The 24709-nt window shown below is 41.1% G+C and overlaps 1 protein-coding gene across 1 annotated transcript in view; it reads left to right on the top strand.

Moving 5' to 3' along the window:
* The window catches only part of LOC124870278 (proenkephalin-A-like), a 71450-nt gene extending 47115 nt beyond the window's left edge, over positions 1–24335 (top strand). The window contains exon 3 of the mRNA XM_047368870.1: positions 23546–24335. Within this exon, the coding sequence (XP_047224826.1) occupies positions 23546–24130 (585 nt within the window). The 3' untranslated portion in view covers positions 24131–24335. The remainder of the gene's footprint in view (positions 1–23545) is intronic.
* The last annotated feature ends 374 nt before the right edge of the window (positions 24336–24709 follow it).

Below are 24709 nucleotides of genomic sequence, written 5' to 3'. Positions count from 1 at the left end.
GAGAAAAGTGTTCAGACCTCGGACGTCCAGAATTGGACGAAGACCGCTGGTCTTCTTGGGAACCAGGAAATAAACGGAATAAAAACCCCTGGGATCCCGCAGGGGGTCCACCGGAACAATTGCACCCTTGGCCAGCAAGGTGCAGATCTCCCGGTCCATGGCCCCAGCCTTCATCGGGTCGCAGATGACCGTCATCTTGGCCCGGCTGGAGGTAGGAGGGCGGCGGCGGAACTGAAGACTGTATCCCCGGGGCGTGAACAGCCCAATAACTGAGCTGGCCCGGGGAGAAAAACCCTACCGCCGGCTCCAGAACATCACCGGAGGGCCCCCTGGCCCCGGGAGGGCCTGGGGATATGCCGACCGGGATGAGCACACCGAACTGGGCGCAAACCCTGGGCATGGTCCCCTTGGGCCCTAGTCGGTCTCGGTCTAGGAGCCATGCTTGTGGACCCCAAGAAAGGGACAGGAGGGGGGAGGGAACCCCGGAACGAGTCCCTAGCTGCCCCAGCAGCAACTGGCTGGCGGGGAGGTCTATGGAGACCCGCCAGCTGCTGCCGTGTTCTTGAGGCCTGGGCTGTACGCTCCAAGGCCTCCAGCGCAGCGGAACCGAAGAGTTCCCCCGGAACCACAGGAAGAGCCCTCAGCGTTCTCCTGCAAGGCTCGGTCAGGGGTGATTGCGCCAGCCACACCTGGCGCCGAGCATGGACCAATGTAGAGAGCGTGCGACCAAGCTCACGCGTCATCAGGGCGAAGGCCTGCAGAGAGGCGTCCAACAAGCCCTGAGTTGACTGGTCCAAGGGACCGACTCCAACGAGGAGCAGAGGCCCAACATCAGATGGGAGAGTGAGTTCCCTATGCGGCCCATCCGGGCACCTGAGTTGTAGGCCCTACACAGTAAATCGTCTGTGACACGGCATTGCGGTCGTGGACAACTGGCATTAGTCCTCAACGCCTCATCGGGAGGAACAATGAGGGAGGCAATGGCAGACTCGGAAAAGGCCCTTGTGTCCGTCCAGCAAGCATGCAGTTCCTGGACATATTCTGCTGAGGGAGGAACAACAAAGGCAGCCTCGGCATTACGGCGCCTAAAAAAGGCGCTAGATGGAGCAGGCTGGGCCAGGGGAACGTCCAGCTGCAAACGGCCCAGAGCCGTTTTAATAGCTGCAGACACCGGTTCCCCCGCACCTCCCAGGGAAGCACCGGAGCCTGAACCTGAGGTCCGGGAGCCCAATTCTGGAAAGGCCTCTCGAAAGAGGGTGCCCGTGGCTGCAACTGAAATAACATCATCCTCGCAATGCGAGGACCCGGCCTGTTCAGGATGGGAAGGCTCACTACACCCCCGGAGAGACTGAAGGAGGGTTTCTAGACACCCAGGTGAAATGTGGTGAGCTGTTCACTCTAAATCACAGCTGCCTTTAGTGGCAGGTGCACAGAGTTTATATAGAGCGATCTCTTCAATGATTAGCGGCGAATTTGGAAGAACCAGGAAATGAATAGTCCAACATGAACTCCTGGAGACGTCCAGCAGGAGGAGTGCAGAGCGCGCTGGGAGATCCGAGTCCGTCAGGAACAACAAAAAAGAGTGTATCCAGCGAAGACGAGAATAACCAGCGAAGGTCCAGAAGGAGGGTAGAAGAAGAAATCCGATCCCATCAGAAACAATGGTACCAATAGCACGGTGGAAAGCGGCGCTTTGGAGCGACATTGGCGGGCCAGTGTGTTGATGATGGTACAAAAAAACCAAAAAAAACATACGTACATACGGCCACCAGCTGTAACAATTATTCTTGTTCTTAATTTGTTTTAACGTTAATTTGACCTTAATCCCAATTCCTCAAAGCAAACCTAGGTTATTAAACATATATATTCACACAGATCTGTGATGTCTCTGTATCGTTTTATTGGTTTTCAATGTAAATATATTTGTAGCCTACAGTAGAAATACATTTAAACATTGATTGTTTTTTTGTTTTCAAATCAACATCATCCTTTGTCTCAAAGTATGGGTCTTGGGGATGCTGAGTCAGGACTACTTTTTAAGGTCAGTCAAGACCACAGATGCAGTTACCCTCTTTTATTGATGTAGTCCAGAAATGTAGAAGTATTTCAACTCCTTACTACATTCAAATGCAACCAATAAAGTTTTTTCTTCTAAAATTGTAATACACCTACACCCCTACGTACCAAAGATGAGAAGACAAAAGAAAAGAGAGGAAACAGTGTTTCTCTTTCCACAACACGAAGCTATACAGTGGTGTGAAAACGTGCTTGTCCCCTTACAGGTTTCTTTTGGTTCATTTGTCCAACTTTAATGTTTCAGATAATCAAATAAATTGTTATATTGGATAAAGATAACCTCAGTAAATACATAAAACAGTTTTGAAATAATAATCTCATTCATTAACGGAAATAAGCTATCCAAACTGACCTGGCACTCAGTGAAAAAGTCATTGCCCCTAAACCTAATAACTAGTTGTGCCACCCTTAGCAGCAAACATCAATAGTTTGTGATAACTGACAATAACTCTTTAATATTACCACTGAGGTATTTATGGAGGGTTTCTAAGTATGAAAAGATGTGTTTTAAGTCATAATGCAGTATGATGATAATAATGATGCAGTGTCCAAATTGGACTTAATTCCAGGATTTTGCAAGGGCAATGCAAAACCCTTTTTAGTCATTAAGAGGTGGTCTTACTACTGTGCTTTGGATCTGATAATGATGGCTGGACATTCTCCTGCAGGAGTTTCTGGTAGAGAGCAAAATTCATGATACCATCAATATTGGAAGTCATCCAGATCTGCAGAAAAGTCTTAGAAATTCCTTAGTAAGTTGTCTTTTGGTGCATGCAGGATAGACCAGAAGATGGTGGCTCTGCCCCTTTTCTACAAGTCACATGTAACCGTTACAGTCTAAAAAGTGAGTAGAGCTGTGCCAAACAGTGCTGAGTAAAGACTGGTGGAAAAGGGCCATGATTCTAAACAGTAACCAATAATTATTTTCTTATACATCCAGTGAATTTAGACATCTTGTATAGGGCTGGGTAAAAAAATCAATTTAATCGATTTCGGATCGATTCCATTTAAATTAAGCAATATCAATTAATAAAGCATGAAATCGATCTTTCAACATTCTCGCGCGTGAGGTCAGGTTCACGTTCAAACACGTGCGTGTGTATTCACAAAATGGCCACCGCAAGTAAGGCTGCACTCAGCAAGCTATCCCAACTAAAATCTGATGTCTGGAACCATTTTGAATTTAAAACGAATAAAAGGACAAAGACCTGGACAGAACCAAAGTGGTTTGCAAGATCTGCCAAGCAGGGGTCAGTTATTGTAGAAATACTACAAACTTAAGAAACCACTTGACGAGGCATCATGCTATGCTAACGTTAGCATCTGACAACAAGCCTTCTGTGGTAAAACAAAATAAACTAAGAAACTCGCTAGCATTACCATCCGATTCTCCGCGGGCCATTAAGATAACAGAGGCCATCGCAGCTTTCGTTTGTAAAGATTTACGGCCGTACTCAGTAGTGGTAAACGAAGGCTTCAAATGACTCTTTCATGTGCTCGAACCACACTATGTTATGGTGCAATGTAAACATCTGACTGAAACGGTCATCCCCATGATGTACACACTTGTAAAAGACGACATATTAACGAAAATGGAACCAGCAGAAAGAGTCGGCATAATGTGTGACACATGGACGTCACTGTCAACGCAGTCGTACATGACAGTGACTTGTCACTATATTGACAATGAGTGGTGCCTCATCTCTCATCTGCTAGAGATCACCAAGGTTCACACAAGCCACACAGCTAGTAATATAGCAGATATGTTGATGGGATCCATTCAGAAATGGGGGTTGACCAGCAAAGATCCAGCAGTCGTTACGGACAACGCTGCAAATATAGTTGGTGCAGTGGAGATAATGCAGCTAATGCATGTTGGCTGCTTTGTGCACAAACTGAATTTGGCCTCACAAGAGGTCTAAAGATCCCAGCTGTGTCACGTCTGCTTGCTCGTGTGAGGCGCATAGCAACGTTTTTCCACCAAAGTACGACGGCAAACAAAATACTAAAAGAAAAACAGAAGCTACTTCAACAGCCAGCGCACAAGCTAACAGTTGACGTTGTGACTAGGTGGAACAGTGTGGTGGACATGCTGGAGCGCTTTCAAGATAGGAAGGTTTTGTGGTCCGCTTACCCTTATTATCCAAAGTTGAATCACTGATCAACAGCCTGATGCTTCTCACTTGTCCGTCCTTCCCTGGATACAAATTAGTGACGCTTGCCATTTTCCACTGATTACGTGGTGCAGAATCATTCTTAAGTAGCACAATATTTTTGACCTTTGCATTTCTTCTCTCCTTGTTCCATTTTTGCCTGTTCTGAAGATTTAACAAATATTCCTTCTTCCACCGTGCCAAAAAACTATTGGCTAGGAACTGTACTCTGCACCACCGTTTTTGAAGGTACAGATCTTCCTTGATAAACCTTCCAGGTGGGGGAGCAATAATACTGGACTTCATTGTGAAGATGTGATTAGTTGTCAAAGGTTCTGGACCAGATGGGTTATGCACATGTTCTGTTGTCAATGGCCTGCTGTTTACAATTGCCATAACCTCGTAGATGAAAGTTCTTAAATAACTGCTGTCAAGTCTTCTATCCGACTGGTCAAGGATGGGTGAAAGGACATTACGTACCATTCGTATTTGCTGTTCCCAAAGGCCACCTTGATGACTTGCAGATGGAGTATTCATAATGAACTCGGATCCAAAGTTTTTGAGTTTCTCTCCATCCATCTCCTTCATAGCTTCAGCAAACTCACGCCTTACACCCATAAAGTTGCTGCCTTGATCAAGCAAAGCTGTCTGACACTTCCACACAATGCAATGAATGAGCGTGGAGAATTGATAAAGGCATCCGTACTTAAGTCGCTGAGCATCTCAATATGTATGGCTCTGGAGCACATGCATGTCAGCATAAGTCCGTAACGTTTTAGCTCCTTTATTCCCTCCTTAATATAGATGGGTCCAAAGCAGTCCATCCCACAGTATATAAAGGGTGGAGTCAACTCTGCACACTCTTGTGGGAGGTCTGCCATCCGTTGTTCCTCAGTGCAGCGTCTATACTTTCTGCACCTTGTGCAGTTGTAAATATGTGAAGATACTGCCTTACTGCATCCAAGAATCCAAACACCATTGGCTTGCAGTTCATTGACAGTCATACCCCGTCCCTGGTGTTGCACTCTTTCATGATAATGCTTGATAAGAAGTGTTGACAAATGACTTTCTTTGGGAAGGATAGCTGGGTGTTTCAAATGAGGGTGAAGACTGGAGTGGGTTAAACACCCTCCGACCCTTAGCACACCCTGCCCATCAAGGAAAGGGTTTAATTTGTGCAATTTGTTTGTCTTGTCAGTTGCTTTGATTTGTCCATTTTGCTTACGACTTATTGTGTCCTTTTGGAAGTGCATGGCTTGAACCAGTCTTAAAACGTCTGCTTCCTTACGTTCTTCCAAAGTTGTAGGTGCGTTGGATTTTTGTTTCTGGCCCTTTGCTCTACGATTCAGTGTGGCTACTGCCCAGACTACTCTTGTCCAATCTGAAAACCTTTCAAGACGATCAAGTAGCGACCCTTCTTCTCTTGATTGAATGTTGTGGACATGAGTCATAGTTCTGGGTCATTTTCTGGAATCTCTCCCACCATAACCACCCTACGTGGTAGGTGTAGTTGCCACAGAAAATCTGGGCCTCTAAACCAGTTAGATGTCTGTAACTGTATGGCTGTCAGTCCCCTAGAAGAGTGGTCAGCAGGATTGTCTTCTGAGGCAGCATAGTTCCATTGGTCAAGATGAGTGCTCTGCTTAATACGCTGGACACGATTTGCAACAAAAACATGAAATCTCCTTGAATCATTGTTGATGTAGCCAAGGACGACTCTTGAATCTGTCCAGAAGTATTCCTGCAGGCCTTATATTTCTAGCTCTTTCCGGAGCATGTCACTTGTGCGTACAGCTATTACGGCTGCTGAGAGCTCGAGCCTTTGTATAGTTGTCACCCTTGAAGGACCCACCCTTGTTTTCCCCATCACTAGGGAACAGTGCACTTTGCCAGAGGTACTTACGATTCTCAGGTATGAACACTCTCCATAACCTGAATCACTGGCATCCGAATAATGGTGAAGCTCATAACGTTCAATTTCACCAAAACTTGATGGTGAAAAACAGCCTTGTACCTTTATGTTGGCTAGATCTTGAAGACCTCTCAACCAAGATTCCCAATGAGGCTGCAGATAATCTGGAAGAGGATCATCCCAGCTAACTTTCTCATGACATATTTGCTGAAGGATTTTCTTCCCTAGCTTTCTCTTTAAATTGTGGCAAAATGTTTAAGTCCATAGTTGGCACAGCCTGGGGAAGAAGCAGCACCAATTAAATGGACTTTCATATGAGGCACTGATGGCTTTGACTCCAAATCTCCATTCTTCCACCAAAGGAAGCAGAGGAAATCTTGATCCTCAGTCCTGACATGAAATTGGTGGAACACGCGTTCGTTGTCGCACATGATCGCAATTTTTTCCTTGCGAAACCGACACAGGACACCAACAAGGGAATTTGTCAGTTCTGGACCTGTCAAAAGGTGATCATTTAAGGATGTTCCTTGAAACCGGGCAGAACAGTCAAAATCAATGCGTATTTTGCCAGGCTTTTTGTTGGTGATAAACACCATGGTGTGGGATATAGCACACTGGGCATTTGCGGGATCTTCATCTGGGACCTTCTCAGCGTCTCCGCGGGTAATAGTCTCCTCCATAAAGGTTTTGTAGTCCTGATAATACTGTCTGTCTCTCCTTAGCTTTCTTTCAAGGTACTTGAGGTGATGGACAGCACACTGGATATTGTCTGGCAAGTTTAGGAGCGGGCGGTCTTATCACTGAGCCAAGATAATGAAAACAGAACTCAGAAATATCTCTCATCAAACAATCCCATGGGGGGAACTTTATTCTTCAAAAGGCGCACAGAATCATCTTCATCAAAATTCCAAAAGTATCCCTACCGTTCAGTCTTTACGGGGTGGTTTTTATACAGATACATAGCATTGGTGTGTATTTGGGCCCTCTTGACCAATTGAAATCATTCATTTACGTAATACTTCTGGCATCCACAACATTGCTTTTTCTACTTTTCCGGGAATACACATTCAGCCAAACATCTGGAAAACATGAGATTGGGCTACGTGACATTTTATAATAAGATTCTCATGACTTATCTGGATGCAAACTCTCAGGTCAAATTGACCTGGCAGGGGCCAGCATATCACAAGATTTCCTGCAATAACAAGCCCATCAATCGTTTCTCATGCCAAGAACTTTTCCCTAATGTAATCTATTATCAGAAGGCTTGCATGTTTACTCAGAGTGAACAGTATTAATCTTATAATGGTAAAAGCAATAATGACTTACTTTTTAGTCTAATCAAACAAAGCTTTAAGCTTCCACACAAGTTTGGTCGTTCCTCTTTAAATGGGAGAGGCATCTCAACATGACCATCTTCTTTGTGCCGGATTCCTTGTTTCAGTTTTGATAAAAACTGAAGATCATCTTGGGAGAAAGTGGTTGTCCTCAGCGACCTTCTCATTAAAGTCACATTATAGTGCCTTAATTATGTCAGATGAGATTACTTCTTTGATCTGTGTCCTGCACACATAGTGAACTTCATGGCTGGGACTGGATGGAAGCTGAAGTGATGGTATCACTTGCCTTGTAATAACTTGATGGCTCACTCCAATAACATCTCCACCATCTATGTATGGGCTGCCATATGAGGATGTGGAAGATGTGTATATAATTGGATGTTTGATATCAGGATTTCTGCTTTTTGGAGTCAGCGGTTACCTGGCATATCGAGAAATTCGGAGAATGTCAGCAGCTGTTCTGGCCATTGTAAGGCTGCCTGGCATGTGTGATGGGATCTTCAGAGCGATCAACACTCAGACTGAGATGTTACGTGAGCTAAATCGCAGACTGGATGTGATCCTTATACAGGATCGCAGGCAGGTTGCGGTTCCTGGACTCAGGGGTGAAATGGTATAAATCTTGGAGAAAGTTGTTCGCTTGAATCTGGCAGAAAGACCAGGAATTTGGCTGTTTGGATTCGCCTTTGTGAAGCACCAGCAAGACTCTCAAGGCTGACGGAAAATTAAGAGTCAGCCTAACCCAAATAATTATTGTTTTTCTGAATCTGGCTCCCCTGCGCGGCCTTGATGGCTGGTTATCTTCAACTTCTCCTGGAAGTTATGTAAACATGACGCTCTGCTCCCTCTGCCCCCCTCCCTTCCCTGAGGACATCTGTGGACCTGCTCAGAACTTGGCCGGTTGATGAACATTCCAACGAACCATCAAGGACAATGGCCTCTGTGACAGTGCTTCATGGAATTACTTGCACACACTCACTCGCACACACACACACATGCTCAAGATAAACATATGCACCCCCTCACACCACCTTCACCGTTCCCGGCATGATGTTGTTTTGTCAACTGTTGCTTCTTTGTGCTGAGGTTTTTTTGCAATCTCAAACTCTATCCTGCTAAGGATAAAGTGTGAAATATGATTTTTTTTCCCTCTACTTACCTAATGTGGCCTCTTTTCTCATCTAACAAGGGCAGCGCCTGTGAGTGGGCAGCAAAGCCTCGGTGACCCGTCTCCCTTGTCTTGTGTCATGATGTATGTTTGGATGGGTTGTACTGGATTTCTAATTTCCCCTCGGGGATCAATAAAGTATCTTTGAATTTAATTTTGAATTGAATTGAATATGCAATTATACTCCATCCTAAGTCCGTTCTCTGTGCAAATGGTTGATTTTCTTCACCAGACACCACTTCTCTAGGTAGAAGAGCTTGTGAGCAGTTGTAGCCAATTAGTAAGCCAACCTTGAAACTTTGAGGAAGAGCTAACTTATCAGCAGTGTGCTCAAGATGAGGACATGCCCTAGCTGTCTCTGGTGTAGGGATATGATCTCTAATTGCAGGAATGAATTTCCTTGTGTAAACTGTCGGAAGAGTTATTTTCTTCTCTGAATTGGATCCTCTGACTTGCAAACCAGAGAGCCTTTGGCATGCTACAACAGTGGTCTTAGAGGGCATGGTAGATAACTTGAGTTTGACTTGTTCGCCTTTTGCCTTTAGAAAACGAACTGTTTCTTCAAGAATGAAAGTTGTGTCACTTTGTGTATCAAGGAGGGCACAGTGTTTCTTTGTCTGGCTCCTTTTTTGCTGAAACCCACATAGGAATAATTGCCGATGTCTGAGTACTGGTGTTGTCATGCTGAACTCATTTGTCTTGGTCCATCTTCTTCTACTGGTTCATTTCTTTTCCTGTAGCTATCACCTTCCTTTACTCTTTCAAACTTCTGTTCTCTTCGATCTTCATGTAAGCAAGTCGGGTGCCATTTCTGGCATGTGCTGCATGTATTTCTATTCTTACACTATCTCAAATGATGAGACAGCCAAAGCAAAGTTTATTTTCTTGAACAAACCTGTGTCTTTCTGCTGTGTTTTTTTCCAGAAATCTTCTACACTTGTACAAACTGTGACCTGATCTTTCACAAAATGCACAAGTTAACTTGGCACTCTTCTCATCACTGTTTGTTAATAGAACTTTCGCTGCATGACCCTGCTTTCTTTGCATTTTGATCCTTTCCCCATCACATTGTTTCAAAGCATGAAGTGACGTAACCGGATTGCATGCAATCTTTGCTTCCTTAATGAGAAACTGTACAAACTGGCTAAAACTTGGAAATCTTCCAATTTCTTCTTCTATTATCAAGACCTTTCGGTTCCACCTTGAAGTCAGCCCGTCGGGAAGCTTGGAGAGGATTTTTATTGCAATCATTAAGAATCTCTAATCAATTAATCTGGGTTACAACAGCTTCACAGTTATGCAGGAAGTCCACAAACTCCTGAAGCTCCAAGCTGTCCTTGGAGCCAATCCTGGGCCATGCATTTAGCTTGTCTCTGAAGGCCTTTGCAATAAGGAAAGAGTTTCCAAATCTTTCCTCTAAAACTTCCCATACTTTCAATGGCCTCCTTAGCTGGTCCACCAACGTACTTGCCTAAATAGTAGATTTTTTCAGATCCCAGTATATTTTTTCTATCTATCAAAGTTTGAAAGGGAGCCTTCCAGTTCTTATACTTCAGTGGGTCACCACTGAATATAGTCGGCTCTGGCATAGGAAGTCGACTGGCACTGATAGAATCTGCCAACACCATAGCAAGTGTTGCAATACTGCCATCATGCGGTGGCTGTGTAACAGTATGTTGTGGAAAAGGAAGCTCTGGTGAGTTAAAATGTTGACCCTTGTAGGTAAATCTGTCCCTTTCCTTCTCCCTTTCCTGTTTGCAATTATGTAGCAACTGCCTGATTTCATCTTCTGAATCTTCATGTTGTTCATATACAGGGGTTGGACAATGAAACTGGAACACCTGGTTTTAGACCACAATAATTTATTAGTATGGTGTAGGGGCTCCTTTTGCGGCCAATACAGCGTCAATTCACCTTGGGAATGACATATACAAGTCCTGCAGAGTGGTCAGAGGGATTTTAAGCCATTCTTCTTGCAGGATAGTGGCCAGGTCACTACGTGATACTGGTGGAGGAAAACGTTTCCTGACTCGCTCCTCCAAAACACCCCAAAGTGGCTCAATAATATTTAGATCTGGTGACTGTGCAGGTCATGGGGTCACTTTCATGTTCATCAAACCAATCTTTCGCCTGTCTTGCTGTGTGTATTGGTGCACCGCCTTCAGGATACACAGCACCGCCTTCAGGATACAATGTTTGAACCAGTGGATGCACATGGTCCTCAAGAATGGTTCGGTGGTCCTTGGCAGTGACGCGCCCATCTAGCACAAGTATTGGGCCAAGGGAATGCCATGATATGGCAGCCCAAACCATCACTGATCCACACCCATGCTTCACTCTGGGCATGCAACAGTCTGGTGGTACGCTTCTTTGGGGCTTCTCCACACCGTAACTCTCCCAGATGTGGGGAAACCAGTAAAGGTGGACTCATCAGAGAACAATACATGTTTCACATTGTCCACAGCCCAAGATTTGCGCTCCTTGCACCATTGAAACCGACGCTTGGCATTGGCATGAGTGGCCAAAGGTTTGGCTATAGCAGCCCAGCTGTGTATATTGACCCTGTGGAGCTCCCGACGGACAGTTCTGATGGAAACAGGAGAGTTGAGGTGCACATTTAATTCTGCCGTGATTTGGGCAGCCGTGGTTTTATGTTTTTTGGATACAATCCGTGTTAGCACCCGAACATCCCTTTCAGACAGCTTCCTCTTGCGTCCACAGTTAATCCTGTTGGATGTGGTTCATCCTTCTTGGTGGTATGCTGACATTACCCTGTATACCGTGGCTCTTGATACATCACAAAGACTTGCTGTCTTGGTCACAGATGCGCCAGCAAGACGTGCACTAGCAATTTGTCCTCTTTTGAACTCTGGTATGTCACCCATAATGTTGTGTGCATTTCAATATTTTGAGCAAAACTGTGCTCTTATCCTGCTAATTGAACCTTCACACTCTGCTCTTACTAGTGCAATGTGCAATCAATGAAGACTGGCTACCAGGCTCGTCCAATTTAGCCATGAAACCTCCCACACTAAAATGACAGGTGTTTAAGTTTCATTGTCCAACCCCTGTACTTGCCTTGATGCCTTTGCAGCACTTAGCTGTTTGATTGCTTCCAACCGTTCAAGTTCTTTTCGCTTGTCTTCCAAAATTTTCCACCTGGCAGCATTTTCCATCTCCAGTTTCACCTTTATCAGGGCTTCTTCTTCTTCCATCCTTAAACGTTGTCTACAAGCTTCAACCGTTTGCTCTGCAATCTGTTTTTTTACCTTCAGCTTCTAGTCTTAATAGCTCTGCTTGTTGACACTGTTCTTCATGTATAATTTCCAGAGTTGCTTCCGCTGCAGCAATGTTCGCTGCAGCTTCTTGTTTGCTCACATATGTTGCACTGGAATGCTTGGAGGTGACTCTTGATGATGTTTGTGACTCTTTGCATGCACTAGAGCTCTGTGAGTGCTTGCTGGTGTGATATGATTTCTCAGACATCAAGTCAGATTCATGTCCAATAAATTGCGTGTTAACTGGTTTCTTTCCTCTCAAATAACATCTTGCAGTCTCAATAACATTTCTTGTTATCTCTTCACTACTATCAATGCTGCGTCGTGCATTATTATCAGGAATGTCCACCTTATGCCAATTTTCATATGCTGTATTTAGTTCTCTGGACACAAGAGATGTTTATTATGGTTTGTAGCTCTTCATCTGAACAGCTGCCAGAAAGTGAATGATGTGCATCCTTTCTTAGAACTTTCCACTTTTCATACTTAATCTTGAAGCTTTGTCCCAACTCTTTAATCCTGGTTTTCAACATTTCTCTTCCCTTTTCAGTTAATGTTCGTGATCGATGGCTTTTGCGAGGTGCTTGTTCTACATCCTGCATAGTTTGTGGACACTTACTCATTGATGGCTGAACCTCTAATGTTGCTTGGTTTTCTTGCAGGCCATCTATGTCCTGTGGAGGAGAAGTGCACAGTGGAGGATGTTCATGGGTTTTGGTATTATTCCTTTCCTCATGTTTATCACCATCTTTAGATACATTTGTGAGTGACATGTTGGAGACAGTTGGGGAATGAATGTGCTTGGGTTGATTTAGCAAAAGCACAAAAATGAACAATGCATATTCAATTTCTGATTGCCTAAATTAGCACCTCTTAGAGACTGATAATATAAATATAGTTAAACTGTATTAATGACAGAAGATAAAGTTGCAGAATATCAGTGAACACCTTGAGTAGTCTATTCTTACAAACTTAAAGTCTAAAACTTGTGAAACTTAAATGTTAGCATGGGTCTGAAATTACCAACAATAATGTGAAAGCACAAATATTTCAAGTCTTTAAATTATGGTAAACTTGAATGTTCTTGATAGAGATATAATGAGAACACCTTAAGACCTATTTGCTTGCACTTTAAAGTATCCCAACATGCAGGTGATCTTCAGCTTAATTTTCTGCATCGCACTAGAACACTGTGTCTTTCCTTAGTACTGTTAGGACATTCAAACCTGTTCTTGGCTGGAGGCAGGAGTCATGTGCAATGACATCTCTTGTGGGCACCTTGGACTTGGGTTGTGTTCACTTCCTTCTCGTCCACTCACACGGAGCAGCCAAGTTCTCACTGTTGCTCCTGTCAGTCACCACAAGGACAAGTTCTTTATATACAGATGGTTTATTCCAAGCTTTCCAACAGGATCACTCAGCATTGCCATCGTGAGAATAAACAAAAATTGCATTTAGAACGTCACAATTCCTGAACAGCAACCAATAATTACTTTCTTATACATCCAGGGAATTTAGATATCTTGTAACATACCTTACAATAACACCGTAACTAGTACATATTGAATTTTCAAACCTAAAATGTCTGTTTCATTACATTACATGGAAACTCAAATTAACAGACACCTTGACTGCACCTCATTGCCTGCTGTAACCAAACGGGAGAAATACGATCAACTTCAGAGCTGCACTTCACACTTCTCAACGAGCAGATCAAAAAGTTGACTCAACATATAACTTAACCATAATATTTGACACGTGTCCTTTAAACACTTAAGCTCTGTATGAAGATGGCGATGAGATACAGAAATCCGCACTGAGCATGGTCGTTTCTTGCTTGTGTCACACTCTAAAAAGTCCGGACTGAACATTACTTCCGCTCCACTGAGTTCTGTATCAAATACGTTAACTTAAAGGAACATTACAAATATTTGTTGCAAACATACACAGAAAAGCATTTAGAAATTCACTGTCAGTAACACTTTTTTTTAACTTTGCTATCAGTGGATCAGAGTCCTAAAGAGAAAGACACGTCTGACCAGGGAACAGATATGGGACATAAATAATGAATAATGGGACAAATGAATGGTTTACAGCTCGTGGATGCAATGATGGCTAGGGAGGAGATGATACTTTCGAAAATTGTTGCTGGTCTAGGTAGAAAGGTGAGAGATTTCGAGAGATTATTCCAGCTGGGTTCCACTGTTGCAGGGCCAACAGGCAATGGAAGGTGAGCTGACAGGTAAGTTAATTTGAATATATTTTTTTAGCAGAACGGAGCTGTAATAAGATGATATTGGGAATCAGGTGAGCAATCCAGGTAAGTGTACTGCAGTTTGTTTATTTGTGTTTTTGATTCACGAGAGGATTACTTGGGCTGACACCCAGATGTCGAATAATACGGTGGCCGGGAGGTGCAAACCAACATCACAACTTTTTTTTATGTCCCCAAACTAATTTACAATTGAGAAAACACAACAATTTTAGAAAACAAACTTACATTTCAGAAAACAAATTTACATTTCAGAAAACTCATTTCAATTTCGGAAAACAAATTAACATTTCAGAAAACAAATTTAAATTTGAGAAAACACATTTCAATTTCAGAAAACAAATTTAGTTTCCATCTAAATACAGCCACCTTATATCATTGGTCAACACTGTTTATTAAGTAATAACTAATAATGACATCATCATTTGAAAGTAACTACTGAATAACAGTATGTTAGGTATTATTTAGTCAACTCAGAGGCAAGAACGATACAGTCAATTTACTTGCAAGGGTAGCTCTGCAGTACAGACTACGAAGTATTAGCCCCCTCTCTCTTTATTTATACATGCTTGGTCACGCACAGTTCAAACAACATTCAGGGTGGGTGTGTGTGTGGGTGTGTGTGTGTGTATGTGGGGTCAGAAAGGTTAGGGTTCATTTGTCTTGATTATAAACAAACAGAGGAAGTGGGAAGTGGAGACCTGGTGAATAGCCCCCAGATGCTGCTAATAAAATAATAAAAGCATAACTCATTCTTGTGACCATCTCCCTTCCTGTAACATGTAAGGAAGGAAAAGCACTTACATGAGTGATAAACAATACAAAAGATATAAAAACCCTAACAGTCCCCCCTGTTTTATCACGAATAAGTCATGAGTAATACATATAAAAGAAAACACTCTGTGTGAACACAAACCCACAGGACGGAAAGCAGATTATTTTGTGGGAAACACTTACACGGTCCCTCCGCCCCTAGGCGACCACCAATCATGGCAGAGTGAAACAATATAATAAAACAAAGAAAACAAAATTTAATAAAAGTAAAAAGAATTAAAACAAGCCTTGTTCATATCATCATTGCACTTTTTCTCATTTCACTTAAACAGCAACTTCTTTCGATTTTCTGCTATAAGGTTATTTATGAAGTACAACTATGAATACACTCAGGCATTGAAGATATATTCATTTACAACATGTCATCATAGGAGTAGTGGTCTTTATTTTGTAGCTCGGTAAAATATACCTTTTCTGTGTCAGCAAAGTCATCTGCTTTGGGTTCAGTGTGGTGTCAACATTTGCACACAGTATTTAAAGAGTATATGGGTGTTATCTCAACTTAAAAGAGTTTGTGCTTTATGACCCTAAACCCTCCTCAGGTCAGGGATAACAGACCATCTGCTGGTTCCTGAGACATCACCCAAAAGGAATGGGTTTTAGCCATTAAATGTCTGATACTGGTTTTTCAGCTTCCTCCTCTAATACAGATGTTCTGAAGTAAGAGAGGTAACCTAAAGGTCATACACTTTGGAACTCCTTAGAGCACTTAATACAAGAATTTCCATTACAACTCCTTTCTTCTGGTACTGAAAACAAATTATAACAACGGCGGAAATGAACACATTTCAAATTTGTAATAATACCATAAAGTTAGATAAAAGCATCCAAGATTTCCTCCTCTGAGTCAGTTTCGCTGGGAGAAAAGAATTTGGCTGACCCTTGCTGTCCAGGCAAAGGAGCGCCTAGTAGCCACCAAATGTTAAGAAATTAAGGAGAATAAGCATCATGGCGCATGTTTGACTGTCTCTCTGTTGCAGACGTCGCCAGTCCATCATCCAGAGAAAGGTTATGTGCAAATGTGTAGAGGTCTTCTCTGTATGTTTCCTATGTGTCTCTCACTGTGATGTGTGTGCAGTGAGGCAAATGACCTTATGATTTCTAACTTTCAGGCAATGCGATGGCCTTAAGTAGATTCTAAAATAACATTGCACTGCCCAAGGGATTGTTGTGCCCTTGTAAGAACAGTGTTCTTCAACCACCTCTTCAATCACTCGCCAATGATCAGCTTACAGTTCTTTGTCTTGTGGTGGTCCGCTGTCCTCACACCTTTCAGGCCGTGGATGATCCAGTTGAAAGATGACTTGTGTCCTGGAAGCCAGATGAAGCTGGAGGAGCTTTCCTGCAGCTTTCCTGGGTGCCTAGTAGGATCTGATATGGGCCATTCGCACCTGGACTTCCAGTGTTTCCTCCTAGATTCTCTGAGCAGAATCCAGTCGCCAGGGATAAAGGACTGGAGGGTGCAAGTGGCTGTCCCTGGTAATGAAGCCTTCACCATCTCTGAAACTTGAGAAAACACAGTGGACAGGTTTTGACATTAAAACAACATCCTATCTTCACGGAAAAAATTTATCTTGGCAATATCCCCATGTTACTTTATTCTGACATTCCCCCCTTCTGGCGCAGGGTCCAACCCATGCAACAATTCAGCAAAAAGTTTGAACAAAAATGTTCTAGTAACCAAGATCACATTACATAGAACCAAAGAAATGAATTCTGACATAACTATGTGTCTCTGTGAATTTAACGAAAGCAACATAAATAAAATCCAGATGTTTTTAACTGTAACTCAGTTCCATTAACAACAAAACACAAACTTCAGTAATTCAGTTCATCAATATTTCACTTAGAAATAAATCACACATCATCCTGATTTGTCTTGTATAAGTATTAGATTAATGGAAATCCAATGTAATTTTGACGCATACACTCTACAAATTTAATCTAATAAATAATTCCTGTCAAATATGAAATCATAACTCTGATTCTTTATCAAAAATATGTTCCTTACTTTTGGCATATCTTGAACTGTCAGCTAGCTTAAAGGCACCAGGGAAAACTTTTAATCTAATAAATCACCAATGATCCAGTATGTAAAACTAATTCTTCAAACTAGTTTAAACTATTTCATTAACCTTTTAATAGTAAAACACATAAATTTAAATATCATGCTACATCCTTAATTATTATACAAAAAATATGTTTTTAAGGTAACAATCACTACAAGCCTTTTGATTCTATTGTCTCTTAAACAGTGTTAAAACTCAGGAAGGGAGGTGCTGAGTGTTTCCATGACAGCAAAGGCATAAACCAACCTGGTAGGTGGGCGGAGTCAGGCAGAACTAACCTTTGATGGGCAGCTTATGGGCGGACCCACAGTTTCTTCATTCCAACCCATCTTAGTGTACCTTAAACTGCAAAACTGTTAACATATACATACCTCAGAAACAAGCTCCTTCTTATCTCTCCTGAAAATTCAAAGTTTAATCAATCTGGGATTTAGAAACAATATTCTAAACATGGATTATTTTGTCATGCAACATATAAACAAACATTCATTCCAACAAAACAAAGACAAAACATCAAAGACAGACAAATGGCCAAATTTGAAGCTTCAAGAAGTCAAAGAAATTTTTAACAATCTCTTTTCAGAATATGTTTTCTCAGCCATATCTTTTAATGCTATAATTGATCATTTTTGTTATAACAATCTTCAGGATCCTTTTTAAGATGAGTGCACATAATCCAAATAGATCTCAATCTATTTAGAAGCACAGCAACAGTTTTCTCTTAAATTAATCCAAATTCACTGATGCTGAAACCTTTTGCCAATTCTTTGTACTGTAACTCTGTAATAATAACTACAATCCTGAGAGTTATTGTTATAGTTCTCTTTTTGTTTGGCTCAATTTGATCGCAGCTGCATTCAAGAATTTCTCTGCTCAGGTTAAATGCAAAGAAGTATTTTAAGCCGGCATTGACATTTTATGGTATACCCAAACAAAACAAAAACTGCACTGTTTGACTTAATCAGAAATTAAGATAAGAAGTTTGACTCCAAACTGGACTTTTTCCAACATAGCGTTTCAAAGGGAAGACACACATAATTTTCCTTAATTTGGCTATTTAAATTTTGAGAGTTGGGGAGAAAATTATTACTAGAACCCTTCTTTAATAATCCAAATGCTCATAAATGTTCCAATATTTTATAATTTAGTAATCTGAAATTACCTTGTGTACCTTTCTACTCCTATGTATTCTTTTAATCTTTAAACCCTAAGAAATCAAACAAGGAGACTGGAGTTTGAGCCGACCATCCTCTTTAGTGTTGAGAGATCCTTTATTTCTGTTCTTTTCCTAAAATGAAGGATTTTACTTATCTTTATTCCGTTATAAAAATCCTAACCTTGGTTCCAAAACAAAACTCTTCAACCCCAATCTGTGTTCCCCAGAATAGAAATCTTGAGTATTATTGCATTTCAAAACCACCAAATGACTGGAACCCATCATTGGCTTAGATCTATTTTAATAGGTAAATCAGTCTACCTTTAATTAAGTATTATGATTTTATGGACCCAAAATCTATGGCTTGCGGGCTTCAGGAGTCCAGGAACCACAGGTTGAGTACTCCTGCATTGAACAATGGTGTTGGCTCTCTTGGAGGATTGGCTAAATATCCCCAGACCTGTTAGTGTATTATTTCTGCTTGGACAATAATCAGATTTAAAAATCACTAGTTCACAGCTCCTAATTTACCTTAGATCATATTTGCTCCTAACCCAGTTCATAAGAAGCTTCAGACAAACATTATGCTAAAAAACCAAGAACAAAACAAAAACATAGATCTGTTTTAAAATAAAGAAAAAGCATGCTTAAAAACTTGGTACTGTGTTGGAAAATAACTCCACGGTTCTGAAGGCCTTTTCATGCAGTCTTTTAGGGAACATGAGATTAGTTTAATTTTTGTGTGGTACCACTGTCTTACCTTCAAAAATAACCCAATTTTTCCCATTCTCATTTTAAAGGTTTGTTTTTTCCAAGGAAAATGTGTTTAACAAAACCAGTTACTCTCAAAATTCTTAAGAGTTTTAGCTGGTTATATCTTAGAAAACAACAAGTGTTTTAATAGTTTTGTGCAGCACAGAACTGATTAGGTTTCCTTTCCTTCCCCAAAGGGAGAAAAAAGAACCTGCAGAACCAAGCCTTTAATAGTTTTTTGTCAGGACCTGATATAAGGTACAGTGTAACTCAACACGCTGCATGAATCAGAAGAGGGAAGAAAAAAGAACCTAATATAACCTCTTCCCAGCAGCTGCTGTGAAAACAATGAATTTGTACTTTCCATAAGAGTAAGTTAGCACTTGCGGACAAAACTGCACCCCACTGTAAGTACTGTGTCAGAGACTGTATGAAGACCATCTGCAGTAAAACTAAGCCTGTTTTAATGAGGTCTCTACCCATTAGATTTATGGGATACAAACTCTGACAACAGAAAATAATGCCTGAAGGAGACCCGTCAGGTTTTACGCATGGAATGGGTTTTAAAAATGCTCCTTCATGAGATCTGTCCTGAGAATGACATAGAAACACATCGTTACTGCTGAGTTTTGGAGATGTTACTTTTTCTGCTTTTTAATAACTTTTAATAACTAGAATAATTGACCTTGAATATTCCACGACAAAAGAGAACTTGCTTCTCTAAAAGAATTAACTGGAAAGTATCAAATGAGCTAAATTATCACCCTTTTGAAGATACTTTTCTAACCCTAAAATAATATTTTAACCCACTATATCTGTCAACGTCAAGCAAGCGTATCACATGAGCAGCGGTTAATAAGCGTTCTTCGTTGCAGAAAATAGGAAAAGATTTATGCAAATGTGTGTGTGTTTGTACGTTACCCCCATCAGTTTCTTAATCGCTCCAGAGTCAGACTGTCAAGGCACACAGTCCTCTATCAGGCCAAAAACAACCCAAGCCTTTCAGGTGTGTTGGTGGGATATTCAATCCTTCTTTGTCCACTTTAACTTCTCCAGGAGGGAGAAAGAACTTTGCTCCGGCCTGTTTCTCTTCTGCCCACATAAGATGTGCTTTCAATATAAATCCAGTGTATCGCTCTTCTGGCTCTGGCAAACAGCGTGGATCGTTGTCCATCTCGGTGGGTTTGGGCCAGACTTCTTCTGAGTTTTGTTCTGGTAGAAACTCACATTGTGATTTGCAGCAGCAGGCAGGCAGGCAAGCAGGCAGGCTCCCTCTCTTTCAGGCCATGCTGGAGAAGCATCTCTGGTGGAGTAGCCATGAGAACGGCAGGTTTCTAAAGTCCAGACTCAAAAACGCAGATGTTGCACTCAAATCCCATACATGTGTGTATGTGTGAGAGGCAGAAGACAAAGTTTAGTATAGGTTCAGATTTTGCACATAGAAATATTATCAGTCAGTCAGTCAGTTGTCCACCATAACATGCACTATAATCCTTTCTTTTCCGACTGATCGCAATATTTAAGACAAACGAAACTTCCTGCAGGAAAGTTTAACTCTTTAACACCTTAATTGATGTACTCTGTGCTTTTTAATCTTTTTCTTATGCTTTTTTATTTTTCTCATCTCCATCCATCAACTGTTTTACTTGAAACTATTTAAACTATTTAACTTATTTACACTCAAACTTCCACTCTGTGAAAAACCAAACTTATCTTCCTAAATTAAAGCACATTTAATTCAATCATCCCCACCTTTTCCTTTAATTTTTTAGGAGATGATGGTTAATGTGTAATAAAGAAAATAAAATAATAACTATAATAATAATAATAATACAGAGCAACTTCTCACCCAGATATATTTGTAGAGTATGAATGTCCCAGATAAAAGGTATTTTTAATCTGGGCAAAAGAAAACAGGACCAATAGAATCTTGCTAAGATTCTTCCAAAAATGTTTAGTCCTCCAAACACACAACAGCATTCACACAGTTAGTATTTTAACATATTTATGTCCCTTCAGCAATATGTATGGTCGATCTAGCTTAGTTTATGAACTCCCTTATTATTCAACATTTCATTTCATTTCCTTACGGCGAAATGTTACCAACCAAATAATCCAGTTCACTTTACGGCGGAACCACCTAGTCATTTTTAATCTCCTTACGGCGAGATCCTACCTAAATTTATCGCTATTTCTTTGCGGCAAAATAAAACCTTCCCAATGCAGTGTCCTTACCGGCGACACACTACCAACGAGTTTTAAGTACTTTTCTTCTTTTATTTCTATAGCGCTTACTCTTATCTCATGTACTGTATTTTAAAGCTATCTCACCTCGGAGTTGACTTCTAGGTGACTCTGTCGGACCTCCAGAGTCACCTGGCATCGAGCAAGACAATAACCAACCGGCCAGATGCGAATATCACACACTTTCAGCCACCAGGCCTAGGTGCGGCTGTGCGGCAGCGCTTAACTCGACGTCAGGCTGTTCCCGGAGATCCGCCAGTCACTGCAAAGAAAGATAAAATCAGTTTAGTTCTTATAATATCCGGCTCGAAGGACCAGATTAATGTTAGGTATTATTTAGTCAACTCAGAGGCAAGAACGATACAGTCAATTTACTTGCAAGGGTAGCTCTGCAGTTCAGACTACGAAGTATTAGCCCCCTCTCCCTTTATTTATACATGCTTGGTCACACACAGTTCAAACAACATTCAGAGTGGGTGTGTGTGTGGGTGTGTGTGTGTGTGTGTATGTGGGGTCAGAAAGGTTAGGGTTCATTTGTCTTGATTATAAACAAACAGAGGAAGTGGGAAGTGGGGACCTGGTGAATAGCCCCCAGATGCTGCTAATAAAATAATAAAAGCATAAAAGCATAACTCATTCTTGTGACCATCTCCCTTCCTGTAACATGTAAGGAAGGAAAAGCACTTACATGAGTGATAAACAATACAAAAGATATAAAAACCCTAACACAGTACCTAAACCTGTAATGACAGCCCATTTTCCGATAATCAGCAGTGGCTTCCAAAACACAGCGGCAGCCGGCATAGCAGCATCTTAGAGGCTATTACTGCTGTTCTGGCACCCTGTTGCACCTTCTGGTGGCGGAAGGACCATTTCTAGTTGCTGCTGCCACAAATTGAGCTTCTGTCTCTCAGATTCTAAGGACCGACCACACAATTGCTGTTCATCTTGGGTCACCATGAGCGCTCCCTTTATCACCTCCGGGTCAGCGTCGGAGTTGGTACATTCCCTTTCCATAAGGTTTTGTCATTTGTAAAAGTGTTTCATGTTTTGTTAAAGTGTTTTCTGAAATGTTAATGTGTTTCCTGAAATGTAAATTTGTTTTCTCAAATGTAAATTTGTTTTCTGAAATGTAAATTTGTTTTCTGAAATGTAAATTTGTTTTCTGAAATTGAAATGTGTTTTCTCAAATGTAATTTTTTTTTTTTAACTGCAAATATGTTATCCCAAATGTTAATTTGTCTTTGGCTTTTTAAAAGTGTTTCAGATCTGGTAATGTTGGTTTTCACTTCTCAGCCACCATAGAATAGCCATCAGGCACCTCCTTAAATCTAGCAGCTTTGATAAGTTAGGAACAGGTCCATCAGGTCTGTTTGGCTCCAAACACCAAAGGGGGAAACCTGTAAACTAAGTGAAAAACACAGAGACAACAACAAACCCACAGCCATGATACTGACAGACATTTACAGTACATGAAAACCATGTCAGGCTACAGGCTTGCATCAAGGTCAGAGTCGCAACTTACAGTCTCAATGTAGAAATGCTCAGCGGTGACATTCATAAACATACAGTATATATGAATATGGATTTTTAGTACAGCAATTGTACTAAATGAATACAGAGTTTGTTTTTTTTAAAGCTGTACACATGCCTAAGATGACATTTCAATAGGATTTCAGTAGGGGCTATCCCAACAGGTGCATTAAGAGAAAAATCATTAACTGGATTATCCCAGAATCAGAATCAACTTTATTGCCAAGTTCGTACATACAAAAAAGGAATTTGACTCCGGTACACTTTGCTCTCTGGGTTTTCTTTTCTTTTTTTGTTTTTTAATAATCCATGTATCAAAACAACTCCAAAGTGATGTAAACATTTCTTATTCTCAAATATCAAATATATTCAAAAAGTCTTAAATAACAACCTTGACCATTTTCTGGTGGTTTTATTAGTGTACAATTTATCAAGGCATTGTCTAAACCTGATTATCCCAATTTAAACAAAAAAAAAAAAATAAATAAATGGTTGTTTTCAGTCCATACCTTTCCATGGCAGTGATGCTCTCCAAGGAATAAACCAGAGGTAGCCATTGCTTACCTCTGCTTGTGCCATGGCTATACATTTTTAACAATTTTCTAAAATGACTAAAAATGTTCTCATATCTTTTAATTGAGACAGTTATTTTAAGAAGTAGACTAACTGTAATACTAACAAAAATAGAGCATTTGAAAGAAATGTGTAACCTGATGGTGAAAGTCATAATTTTGAGTTCTTTTTGTTTTTGTTCCAGACATGCTCACTTGAGTGCGAGGGGGTGATGGATATCCAGAGACTTCGCATGTGCCAGGACTTTTTATTTGAGACTGATGACAATGTTTCTGTGGATGCTGAACCCCTTCAACAGCCAAACCAGGAAGCTGTGGATGCAATGATGGCTGTGAAGGCTGTCAGTTTACCTAAACACCAGATTGATAAAAAGTATGGTGGCTTCATGAAACGTTATGGAGGTTTCATGTCCCGTCGTTCGTCGTCTGCCCAGGGGGCACTGAATAATCTGGAAAACAACAATGAGGAAGAAAACATTCGACTGGGAATCTTGAAGAGTATCAGTACTACAAAAGACCATGGCATGGATGAAGGTAGTAATGAAAAGAAAGCAGTGAAGAGGTATGGAATCGGTCATGTTGAAGGGGACGTGGGCAATCTCCTTCAGTCAGTTTTGGGTCATGGTCTTAAGAAGCGCTACGGAGGGTTCATGAGGCGTGTGGGAAGGCCCGAATGGCTCGTAGACAGCAGCAAGAGTGGTGGGGCTCTAAAAACATCTTGGGAAAATGGAAGTGGGCTACAGAAGAGGTACGGGGGCTTCATGGATTAGGTGCCAAAGTGATGACACCCCAAATTCTTTAAGCGCTTCTTGTTAACCCATGTCGGACCATGTTTGTGCTTGCATCAACGTTTTGCCTCGTATATTAACTGCAGAGTAACATCTTGATTTATATAATGTGCTCTGTATACTTTATTGGTTTTCCTTGTCCAAGTATGATAAAAAACTAAAATAAATAAAAATATACCACAATACAGTACCATTTTATTTTTAGAAGACTTTAACAACAACAGCAAGGCTGTACCATGACAATCTAATTAAATGACAAAGAGTAAAACTTAAGCACACACAGATACACGTTTTTTCTTGACTGATACAGTTTTCATGTAACAAAATCTTAATTTTGGAATGTTAACAAAATATGTAATTTTATAAAATTTACCTGTAAGGGTGAGTATGAAGTTCCATGGTCCAGAAAAGGCAATGAAAGGGGTTCCTTTTTCTGTCACAGCGTTTCCGACATACCATATCAGGGTTCTCACCAGGAATTTTTATAATCGTAAGGGGGAAAATTTTTTTTTTAGGGGGGGGCTAATAAGAAACAATTTTTTTTAAGTGGAGAGGTGCTAA

The sequence above is a fragment of the Girardinichthys multiradiatus genome, chromosome 6 (genome assembly GCF_021462225.1).
Source record: "Girardinichthys multiradiatus isolate DD_20200921_A chromosome 6, DD_fGirMul_XY1, whole genome shotgun sequence".
NCBI lineage: Eukaryota > Metazoa > Chordata > Actinopteri > Cyprinodontiformes > Goodeidae > Girardinichthys > Girardinichthys multiradiatus.
Note: the sequence above shows the minus strand (reverse complement) of the source record. Positions and strands in the feature narration are given on the sequence as shown.